This window comes from Manis javanica, chromosome 17, assembly GCF_040802235.1.
Source record: "Manis javanica isolate MJ-LG chromosome 17, MJ_LKY, whole genome shotgun sequence".
Classification (NCBI taxonomy): domain Eukaryota; kingdom Metazoa; phylum Chordata; class Mammalia; order Pholidota; family Manidae; genus Manis; species Manis javanica.
Window position 1 is genome coordinate 55,229,718 of NC_133172.1, and position 12,133 is coordinate 55,241,850.

General features: G+C 41.5%; 1 protein-coding gene across 2 annotated transcripts in view; it reads right to left on the reverse strand.

Moving 5' to 3' along the window:
• The window catches only part of ADAMTS18 (ADAM metallopeptidase with thrombospondin type 1 motif 18), a 129,716-nt gene that overhangs the window by 58,857 nt on the left and 58,726 nt on the right, over nt 1-12,133 (reverse strand). Inside the window, exons 4-9 of one of the 2 annotated variants that reach the window (XM_036993741.2) lie at nt 8,791-9,073; nt 6,384-6,577; nt 6,060-6,143; nt 4,340-4,499; nt 2,910-3,015; nt 1,162-1,299 (exon numbers count right to left, since the gene is read on the reverse strand). In XM_036993741.2, coding sequence (XP_036849636.2) covers nt 1,162-1,299; nt 2,910-3,015; nt 4,340-4,499; nt 6,060-6,143; nt 6,384-6,577; nt 8,791-9,073 — 965 coding nt within the window. Of the gene's footprint in view, nt 1-1,161; nt 1,300-2,909; nt 3,016-4,339; nt 4,500-6,059; nt 6,144-6,383; nt 6,578-8,786; nt 9,074-12,133 lie in introns of both variants that reach the window. The other variant, XM_073225786.1, reaches the window with a different exon arrangement.

Sequence of the window (12,133 nt, forward strand, 5' to 3'; positions counted from 1 at the left end):
CAAAAGCATGGTGGTTAAGTGTGATTTTGGAGTCAGACGGGGGTCCTAGTCAACTACACAGCCAGAGCCAACACTTGTGCATCTCATGGCTGACAATGACTTCCGTGAGAGTTGTAACACATCAAATAAGAAAATGCAATGTGCTTAACAAGCAGAGCAAGCACCCAAAGTTAGCTGCTGTTATTACCGTCATCCAAAAACTTTTAACTGTATCATATTAATGATGGAAACTCAACCTATATTAAGTTGACCTTGATTTATAATATTTATTGATTGTGGTCTCACATGAGATGGAAAAGATAATTTTAAGCCCTAAGTCACAAATTTAAAACTAATGAGAAAATCTGCATGACAAAATGTATTAGCAAAAGATTTGTCAATTTTTTACTGTCCTTTCAGGACATCATTTGGTTAGACATCTTTGTATGTCATCAGATGTGCCTGTGTGTATTGCTTATTCTCTAAATGTTTGCAAGAAATATGCAGTAGTACGGGTTAAAAAGAGTATCAATAATGTCAATTATGGAAGAAACTTGGTTAGTTTCCCTGACATTTGGTCAAAGGGGCATGGGATTAGATGTGTTCTTGTGAGTCAACATAGTGAAAGCTACTATTCTCTTTGGACGTCTTCTGGACATTGAGCTAGCTCTTGACCATTTCAAACAAAATAGCTAATCAAAGTAACACTCCATTGATTATAAAACATGCCCACCATTTTAGCATTTTGAATATTCTTATGACCAAATTCATCGATCAGATTAAAATAGTCACAATAAAAAGATGATTTGTCTAACGAGCTCTGGAGGCCAAGGAGGAGAGGCAGTTATAAGCACAGATCTTGGAGCCATCACAAACCTACGTGTAAATCTTACGTCTACACCTTACCAGCTGCAGGACGTTAAGCAACACATTAACCTCCCTAAGGCTCAACTTCCTCAACTCTAGAATGAGGATAATAACAGGGTTGCTGTGAAGATTTAATTCGGCAAAAGATGTTAGCAGTTAGCACAGTATTAGACCTTCAGAGTGCTTTTTCAACAACAATAAAAACAATATATATCACCATCACGATCATCAAGCCACTCAGTATTTGTTTTCCCATCTATTGGCCGTCCACTGTCACCCTCCAAACGGGAGCGCTTCCGGCTTGCCCTGTGTTACCTAAGGAATTTCTTGAGGTACTGCCGGCTGCATGAAGACCACGAGAACACCCCATTGTTTCCCGTCAGAGTGGGAGACATGATATTGCCTTCAGCCTTCCGGCAGGGATTGCCTTCTCCATCATGAATCATGCCAAAGCTGAAACAGAATGAAGAAAACAGAAAGCCTTCCTGTGAACCCATTTTCCAAATTACAACCAGAAGAAAAGATGCATTAGGAATCAACAAACCCAAGTAAAAGAGAGTCATCAAAATTATAGGAACAGAGAAAGAGAAAAATGAATCATTATATAATATTGTAAAAATTCATTTAGAAAATTCTGAAGAAGGCTAAAGGGCTCTGCTATACTGTCTCGTGGCCACAAAATCAAAGACTGTTACACTTGCTACATATTTTGAGGGTGAGGAAATTTTGATCAAGATTTCTAAGCTTACCTAAACTGATGGGATAGTGAAATTCTTTTATTTCAAATAGCAAAATTTTTTTCTTGCTACCGTTTGTCTAACTATGGTAAGGAATTTCAGAGTAGGAAATAGGTACTGAGAGAAGCTGATTATAAGTTGTTTATGGACTTGTTCAGGTATAATGCCAGTGTGACAAATCAACTTTTTTAATGATGATCCATTTCTTAGCTGAAGTCACAAGCTCTGACTATAATTAAACCCCTCTATAATCATAACCATCTTTAAAAAGTAATGGTTGACCCTACATGTAGAAGGCATACAAATGACTTCTTTTGAATGAATTCTATGAGAAAACTTTAATTTGTCCCATTTCACCATAAGAAGGTTCTAGTAGTTACAGAGTAAAAATAATTTTAGGTGGTTTACTCCCTATAAATCATGTGCATTATACATAAATGATTTCTAAATCTGTCTGGTAGAATAAATGTGACACTGATGTGTAGTTTCTGAAGATAATAAATTTAGTTCTTCAGAGACACCAAAATATCAAAATATAACTTACAGTTTCAGAATGGATATTTGCTTTTATTTTTAAGTCAGAAATTAGTTGGATGCTCTGATAATGAGCATTCAGTATAAATGTTGAATACAAGAAACACACACAAACATTCCTAAACTCATTCCTAAACTCAAAGAGCTTGGCCTTTGAAATAGTCATTTTTGTAAAGCGCTGTGCTTCCACCATTGCAGATGTTATTGTTCAAATAATGTAGAATTGTATCTATACCAGATTATATGTCTCAAAAAAAATGAATTTATCTTATTACTCCTATGTTTCTCATTCCTCATTTCTAGATCTTTTCTCATGATAGATTTCCTAATACCAATTTAAAGAATATTAAAGACATGCAATGACACCAACTAGAAGAATGTATGTAATATATTTATCTAAAGTTTTTAAACAATTAACATGCTCTTACATTCTGGGCATGTCCATGTCTCCATGATTATTTCCTTAGTAAAATGAACTATAAGTGTCTGCCCTGCAGCAAAACATGGAAGACAATGAACAAATGCCTAAAAGACCACAGGATCCATTAGATAACTTGCAGTCCTTGGATGCACACAATATAATACTGGGTGGCTATTAAATGCTGTCATTTAAAAATGAGCACCATCAGGGACTGGCCTTTGTTGAACCCGTCCTACAATCGGGCACTGTTTCTAAGCTTTACACAGGATTTATTCTATTTATTCTACCTGGGTCAATAGTAACCATTAAAGGAAGGTCAACAAATTGCACAACCAGTTTTCATAGAAAGTGGTGAGTCAAGGGTCACTTACTTGTGCCCTGACTCATGAGCGATGGTGAAGGCCAGGCCAAGTCCTGTGTCCTCATTGATGGTACAGCTGCGGTATTTACTGCACATCCCACTGATGGGGGCAAACCCTATTGAGGGATCAGTTTCAAATGTCAGTTCCCAGGGCACACACACAGATACCTGATCATTTATGTCCTCTGGTGTTCTGCACAGTTTTATTTTAATGGATTAATGTATTTAATTTTTTCTGCAGAAGAACAGTAAAGGTATATGGTTTTCTGTCCTGGCCGGAGAGATAAATGTAGCATTTAATATTTTTTTGCTTTACAAAGATATTGTCATTAACTGCTCTTAACAACATGATGAGGTCAATTAAAGTAATGTGACTCCCATTTTACATATAGAATAGTAAGTCACAGGACATTAACATGCTTTATCTACGTTCATTATCTGAATCAGAACAACTGCTGAAATGATAGATAAACCAATACAAAATGCACACCTAATATTATTAGGCTCAGATCTCAAGGCATATTTTGTAAGAAAACACACATCCTGATCTTTTTCCAAAGCAGATAACATGGACAGGCCAAAACAATGTTAACAGATGAAATTCATTTTTCCCCTCTTCACCATAATGTGATAAAGTCTCCTGTCCCCAAAACTACTTCCCTCCAAGAGCAGGTATAAAATCATTCTAGCCCTTAATTCTATCTTGAGCTACATTACAAGGTGAAATATCTTTTTTCCCAGTTTTGGGTCCACATGCCCAGTAGAGCAAGGCTATGTATTCAGCCAGTATTAAATACACAGTCGGGAACAGATTATACCCACTTTGCTGCCATGACGTAAATCATATGTGAAACCTAATATAAAGACATATATCATGGATGGCACCGTCATCACCAACACTGATCCAGATGATCATCAATGCATCAAAAAAAACTCCCAAATTCCTATATGCAATGGAATATTCTAGAAAATACAGTGGAGATGTAAAAGATACAGCCCTTACTCACTGTCTTACACAAATGCAGGAGAGCCGAGTTTTTCCAAGGTCAGGTGACTTTCTAAAGGAGGCATTGCTTCCCTAGTGGCACAGTTACGGACCACAGAGACCAAATTATCTTCAGCTATCCAGTTCTATAGTCAGGATGCTTATCAAATAAACCGCACCTTTCCAGCTAGACAATTAATCTCATATCTCAGTGATTATCAATAGAATTAATAAAGAAAAACAGAGAAAGAATAAAATAAGTGGGCTCCCCACTCCACACTGACTTCTGTTAAATAACGTGATATCCACTAGAAGGTACCATGAGGGTACTCCACAACTGAAATACTAGCTCTCCTTGCTAAGGATCGTAAGGGCCACACCCACACCCCCAGAGGGTTTCCATACTGTGCTTTCAGCTGACATGGGTGTGCTTGAAGCATCTGTTCATACCATACCTAGAGTGTCACACGGTTCATTCTTCCAGGAACAAATATCGAATCCCGTGAGTAAGATGGCATGGTCATGCCTCTTGCCATTCTTGCCAATGAGGGCAGATTGCCACTGACAAAAACTGTTCAGAGACTGGTCTGCATGGTGGTTGATCAATAATCCTCCCTATGGGAAACCCACACAAATCAGAGTGTGAATTTGTTATAGAGATGAGAATGTTGAATCATTCCATTTGTACAGGCAAACACAGAAACATCATGTTTCTAGGGAGAAAGGTCAGTAGAGGAAAACACTTGAGCCAAGGTTGGAGAAAACTGGTTAAAAAGAAACTAAAAACTATTTCAGGTAAATGCTCACAATATTTCAAGTGACTACACGTGTTTCAGTAGTGTAGGTTATGACCAAATCTGTTCCTACAATCAATAACCTGATATCAGTCAGAAACATTTTTGTTCATCTCGTGCTGGTACCACCTTTACAAAACAGAACTTTCAGACTGTAATTATTAATTAGTGGTGATAAAGTTCAGTGCCTTCTTCAATAGACCATGAGGAGGGCAGTGACGACATATACCCCTATGTCAGAATTTCCAGCAAAGGGCTTGGCACATCACAGGTTACAATCGACCAGTCAATCAATAAAACGAAAGCTCACCGAATGGATGGAGAAAGAGTTAGAAAATTCTAAAGGGTTAAGATAGGAACCACCCTAAAGATCCTTATCAAAATGGTTGCTTAAAACTATTCTCTTGGGTCAAGTTGAGGGGTTTTAGGCAAGATCTTTAATTATCAGTAAATTAGGAAGCCACTGGCTTCAATGTCCTTGGGCAAAGTATAAGCGGTAGTTTAAAGACAAAAAAAGCATCTCCCAAACAACACACACCCTTCCTACCCTTCTATTCCAAAGACAGCGTGACAAGTCGCTAACCCCTGTAGCTCTACACACCTGGGCAATTAGATCAATTTTTGTTCTGTCTCTGACACCCTGCTTTATACATTCACTCTTGGGGTTACAGACAAGGAGGAAAAGCCACCAAGGACTTAAAAAAATAGTCTATTTGATTGGTAACCCTCACCTCAAAAAAAGAGGTTCAACATCAAAACACAACAAAGCAGAGAATGGCACAAAATTTAACACCTCCTTTATGTTCTGTTTTTATATATATGCCTGACTTTGCACCTCATTGTAATCAATTCAAGGGCAGTTAGAGATTGCTTGTTAATTCTCTGTAGCCTCTAAGATGGTGCTGGGGGACAGTATGTTTTACTACAAGGATTTTCTGATGACTTATTTGTGTTATTTTTAGAAATACCTTTTTGCATCTACCTGCAATTACCCAGCACACAGCTTTCAAAACCCAGCTAGCCTGTAAATCTATTCCTAAATGCACCTTTCTTATGAAGCCAACAAAATATTCATATTTTTATATATAGTGTAATGTTTATATTTTACATTTGTATATGCATACCTGCATATGTAATATTTTATATCGCTATATATATGCATAAATATTCCTTATTTTTATATACAAATGATTATTTTGTGGTGTTTTAATTACTTGAATACACAACCCTATTTGATTGAACTTTCCTGGAGGATAGGGTCGGCATATTTTCAAATTTGAATTTCAAATGAGTAGTACATGGGTCGGCACACAGTACGTGTTCAAAAAGTGTACCCTGAATGACAGAATGAATTAAGAAATAAATGAGGCTTGCCACTTACAGGTTCTTGTTCTAGAAGAATGAGGCTCACCAACACAATGTTTATATCACTTCCAATGGTCCCATCTTTAAACAGGCTGGAAACCTGGTAGAACAATTGAAATCACACAAAAATAAAATAAAACCTGAAAACTTCCAACACTGTGTGTGTGGGGGTATTAGTCATACATATTTATAAGTTTACCAAATATATGTGCACATAAAGCTGATTTCCTCAAAACTTGATTTCTTTCCATAAAATCACATGGTTGCACCTGCTCTTCGATCCATGCAGGTTTCTGATTCCTGACTGTTTGGAGGGCCGGAGTCCTGACAACCCCCTTACCATGTTCATGACTGTCAGAATGTACGTGGTGACGTTGGCCTTGCCGTGCTTTTCCACCATCTTCTTGTCCGCTACCACAAGGGTTTCCACGTTTAGGCCCTTTTGTGACTTCCCAGCTGACCTTCTGGGCCGCCCCGCACTCCCGTATTCATCGAACCTGAGATAGGTGTCCTCTGTGGGAGGCTTAGGGGCATCTACAATGAGCAGAAGAGCATTTGGGAGCCCTGTGAGTAGAGAGCATCTGGGAGAGGCCGACAGCAATCTGAGCAAAGGGAGGGAGAAAGTGTGAAACCGACACTTCACCAATCTGTTGCTAAGTGATGCCCTCAGTGCCTGGTCTGGGGCTTTGCACCCAGGCTGCGGGCCAGGAAGAGTCATTTGATAGATGTTTGGAAGGACAGCAGGAAGGATGGATGGACGGAAGGAAGGAAGGGACTCAGTAACTCAAAATACTCAAAAGAGTAAAAGAGAAACTGCAAGTCTAGTTGATAGAACAGTTCAAGAAAAACCCATTTTTATGGGAAATCCCTAAAAACAAAAGCTCATTGTTTTCTATTGCTACAAACTTTAGAAATAGACATTATCCTTTGAATCTGGATTCATGATAATCTGGATCCTTTGAATCTGAATTCTAAATAAAATTTAGAAATATGCATTCTATAGAACACTCCCCACGTCTTAGATGTTTGTTTCAGCAATACAAACGTCAGTGGCACAAAATGAGTGGATTCTCTGACCTGATGATATTGACTCAGTTATTGGGGAAATAGCATAGTCAGGGTGGTATTGAAAATTATATTAAATATTTTGTAGCAGGTAAGGCGCAGGCACCACCTTAACAGAATGGATACTAGCCATAGTCTTTGAGTGCCTTTTGGGCCAGGGACAATCCCTTTAGTTAATGGAGAGTGACAAGACCAAGGGTTGCTGGGAAGGAAAAGGGTATTTGGAAAGCTCAGGGCAGTAACTATATACTACGAATATAGAATTATTTTAATACTTTAACAAGCACTGCAGTCATAATAGTGAAGTTAGCTCTCCACAGAGTGAAATTAAAAGATCAAATCACTTAGAGGTAGACATAAAACCTCAAGTTGGCCACTTGGATGAGTGGCCCTAAGTTTCACTTTTCTCTTCAATGAACAGAACATTATACCCAATATACCAATCATAAGTTGCTCTGAAGATTAGCTTTGATATCTCATATCAAATATGTATTGTTGCCATTATGAATACCATTACTATTATTCATACCACTGTTACTATGAATCCATGCCAAATAGGTGTTCTTTAAAGAGGATATTTCAGTAACACTCCAAACCCCAAAACCAATTAAAATGGCAGAAATGCTGTCTTCCAGCCTTGCCCCTGACCAACAGCTCATGGATACAAGTTCCGCTTCTCCCTGGGTGCAACTGTCACCTGGCTTCTCTGTCCGCCTTAGTACTTCCGTGTCACTCATGGCTACCGAGCCTTTGAAATGTGACTGTTGCCACTGAAGGAACTGAATTTTTAATTTTATTTAATTTTAATTAAAACTAAAAAAGCAATATGTGATTCAGTTATTGAAAAACTTAAGTATGTTTGGAACAGCTTGGATATGTAAATCTACCTTTCAACTTTAAATTTCATGAAATCTCAATAAATAAAGATCAAGTATTTCTGATGAGAATTTATTGTCTGCGTTGAAATTGTGCTCCAAGTGTATAACTCTAGCTTTCCAAAACTTAATATAAAGAAGGAATGTAAAATACCTCATCAATAATTTGCTGTATTGTTTTCATGTTGAGATGTTACTCTGTATAGATTGGGTTAAATGAAATGTTCTACAAAAATTAATGTACCCATTGAAACATTTTTTTAAACACAACTACTAGAACATTTAAAATTATATTTGGGTAAATATTTTATTTCTACTGGATACTGCTGGTCTAGAAAATGCAGAAGTTTGAGTCTGGGTCTCAAACTGTGGCTGAGGATCCCTACATTTCAGTGCCACTTCAACATGGGTGCCAATTTTCTTATTTTCTGGGAAATTTCTCCTTCAAGTGTTCAAAAGGAACATCCAAGCACACCTAAGGATCTTCCTCTGATTTCTTCCATCATTGGAAGATGGGGCACAGAAACCAAGATAATGTTGGGACCTGGTACTAAAAAGTAAGAGATGCTAAAAGAGAAGAAAGATAAAAGCCTATCAAAACCTTTCCTGGTTTAACCCAGACGAACTGAGGACTGAGCAGCTAGCTTCTGCCTGTTGGGGATGATTATGGGGGTTCCCTCCTCGACTACTAGGGGATGCGCAGTGTGGCCCCATTTCAACTTGCAAAGTCGGCACGCCCAACTGCACTCATGAAACCCCATCACGAGCCCACAGGAGAACAGAACATGAAAAAGTTTCCTTACATACATTTCTTGCGTCGTCCACAAAAATGCTGCTTTTGCAACCTTCCACGGAAATGCTCTCTTTCTTGACTCCAAGGTGTGTGGGGAACGTGACTCGGGTGGTGGCTGGGACAATGCCCGCTGGAGCCCGGGTAGCCGTGGCAATGCTGGACCATCTCCTCAGCTGTCCTTTTGTAGAGTACGTGAGGATGGTGGCCGGCAGGTGAGCTGTAGTTGTGCTCCTGGGCCAGGCGCTGAGGTAACGGCGAGATGAGGAATTCATTTTTCTGAGTCCTTATGAGACCTGACTAACAAGCCAGACATGAAGAAAACATTAATGATTCCATGCACCCCTTTTTTATGGGTTGGTTTTCAGCAATTGTTTAATGGCCATGTCCTGTGTGCAGGCCCCATGCTAAATGCTCGATAAGCATCATCTCATTTTTATCGGCACGATCAGCAGTTGCAACTATTATTATCCCCATTTTACAGATGAGAAAACTGAGGCTAAGATAGTAAGTAGGAAAGCTAGTATTGGCATTGCAGGGGAGAGAAAATAACTTCCCCTTTACCCTTCTAGGTTCTTGGTAATAAAAGACAGATTAACAGGGAACCGCAAGTTTAATGACATGCACGGCTCCTGGATACCTGGGAGACACCCAGGAAAACTGAGGAACTCCCCCAAATGGCCCAAGCCACCACCTGAAATACCATCTCCAGCTAAAGACAAAAGATGCTGGGGGAGAGGCCTTTTCTGAAGGCGACCTAGAAAAGTAGAGTGAACAAGGGTACGACTGTTACACAGAGTCTGCTCCCCTTCGGCACAGAGCTTCTACCGTGAGAGGCAATGCTCTTGACCACTCCTCTGGGCTGCTGCTTTTTGTGTTTGTGATGGAAGGCCTGGGCCATGCGACACCCTGGGAGTCTCAGCATCTACGACCAGGCACACACTGTGGTAAACACTGGATAGAATGCACTTAAAAGCAGCATCACCTTCAAGGAGCTTACAGGGTAGGTAGTAAAAACAAAGGCACTCTATCTTGATTTCACAAGTGCCAAATAAAGGCATGAGTAGGGATGGCACAGAAAGGAGAGAGTGGTTATCTCCAAGGAGGGGCCCAGGGAGCACAAAGAGCCGCACCGTCAGGAAGAGAGATCTGCCGGATCAGAAGGAGGGGAGGGGCCAGCAAGCTCACCCAATACCATTTCATCTTCTGAGTTCATGGTACCATGTGTGCATCTCTGTACCTGATATTTTGGTGCCACATTCAGCACACCCTGTACCCTCTCTTCTGGGCATCTGGTCCTGAATTTCATTGGTTTCCAGATCCTGCCATGGAAAGTGTGGTCTCTCCACCCGTAGATCCAGCCTCACTGGGGACCTTGTTAGAAAGCAGACTCTTAGGTGTCACCCCAGACCTTCTGAACCAGAATCTGATTATTTTTAGATCCCAGGAGACCTGCATCCCTATTAAAGTCTGAGAAGCTCTGAGACTGGCCTTCAACTTCGGAGAACATTAGAAACACGTGGGGATCTTAAATATAGACACAGAGTCACTTGTTTCCAGGCAGAATCCCGTACCATTGACAGTCCAATCTCTGTCCAGGTGACAGACACACCAGAACTGGTTTTTAACTGCCCAGGTGATTATTTCCAGGGCAGATGAGTCCGAACCAGGGCTCCAGGCCTCACCATCTTCACTGTGCAGAATGGAGGCAACATCTCTGCCCTGACCACCTGACAAGGGGAGATAAATTAGCCACGGCAGCAGCCCCACACACATTCTCACCGGCAGCAATTTAGATGATGGGTCATGACGAGTGGTTGATTCAACACCTGCTCACTGGGCACCAGCGAGGTACCAGACAGCTGGGGAGGTGCTGGGCCCATAACAGTGCAGGACATATACAAACAGAGCATGTGGTCTGCCAGGGGCCAGACACATAGCCACTCAAGTACAGGACAAAGGAGATGGCACCTGACCCTCCCTGGGTGGATGATGGCATCAGAGGGGCTGTCCCAGGCCTTATTTTTGCCCAATGTTAGAGGTCAGCTTCTCATTGCTAAAAGAAGCCCCAGAACACGTGCTTGGCCCTGGTTTTCCTCCCCCTGCAGACATCTGCTGCCTTCTGGAAGACGGGTGCATTGGCCGTAGCACTGACATGCTCCCTAGGTCCTGGACACGAGGACATATGCTTTCCTTTGCTCAGCAAACACACTGAGTACCTCATTCAGAGCCCAGCCTAGGCATGGGCATGAAGAAAAGAGAAACACAGTAAGCAAATAAAACAGGTCAGGGAGATTATGGGAGAAGAGAATTGGCTGGCAAGAGTACAACTTAAATCAGTAGACCTCCCAGTCCCAGAAATCCTGTCCACCATTCCTCCGGCTGTATCTTGGCACCACGCGCCCCTGTCCCCCATCCCAGTGCCATACGGGTAGAGATTTCCCCTCTCATTTGGAGGCACTCTAGTCTCCCCAGGGCCCCCGTCCTCTCCAACATGGTCTCCCCACATCACCCAGAGTCCTGTACCAACATAGGTCAACGTATTTCATGCCCTCTGGTATTACCCCCAACCCCAAGACATTTACACTTATAAGGGAAATCTCCGTTTGTGAGGTTTGTGAGGGTGTCTCCCTCTCTGTGCCGGGAAGGGAGTGTGGCTGTACCCCAGAAGCCCTTCTCACTGGAGAAGCCACAGATGGCAATCTGCCTAACAGCCTTACTCTTGTTTGCTGTGCGTGCGCCTGGGAGCTGCCTAACTGCTCCCTCCCCATGTCATCTGCCTTCAGCTGGAGATGGTATTTCAGCTGGTGGCTTGGCCCATTTGGGGGAGAGTTCCTCAGTTTTCCTGGGTCTCTCCTTGTACACAGGAGGTATACATGCTATTTAACTTCTGTGTTTCTCCTAGTGATCTTTTATTACAGGGGGTCTCAGCCAAGAACCTAGAAGGGCAGAGGGACAGTTATTTTTCCTCCCTCACACACTCTTAGCTGAATTGGCCCACATGTTTTTCTTCACCTGCAGTCTCCTGCTCTCGCAGACTTGCTGGGCTTTACGGGGCTCACTGCTTATGTCTCTGCTTAAGCACCATCTCCTCAGAGAAACTGGACTCATGACTGTTTAAAAGTACCTTCCCCTACTTCCAAATGATCTCAGGCCACATTTAATGAAATGCAACTTTCTCTCCACCATGTCAGATGCACAGTTAGTGTTCACTCTGTGACAGCAGCAGCCGCACGGGTGTCCCTGGGTATGCTGCATGTTACCAGCCAAGCCATTATCAGCTTATTAGTCCACAAACACATGTTGAGTGAGTAAATTAAAGAGTCTCAGAGTTCCAGCATCCCCCTCCCTTGGCAGCTG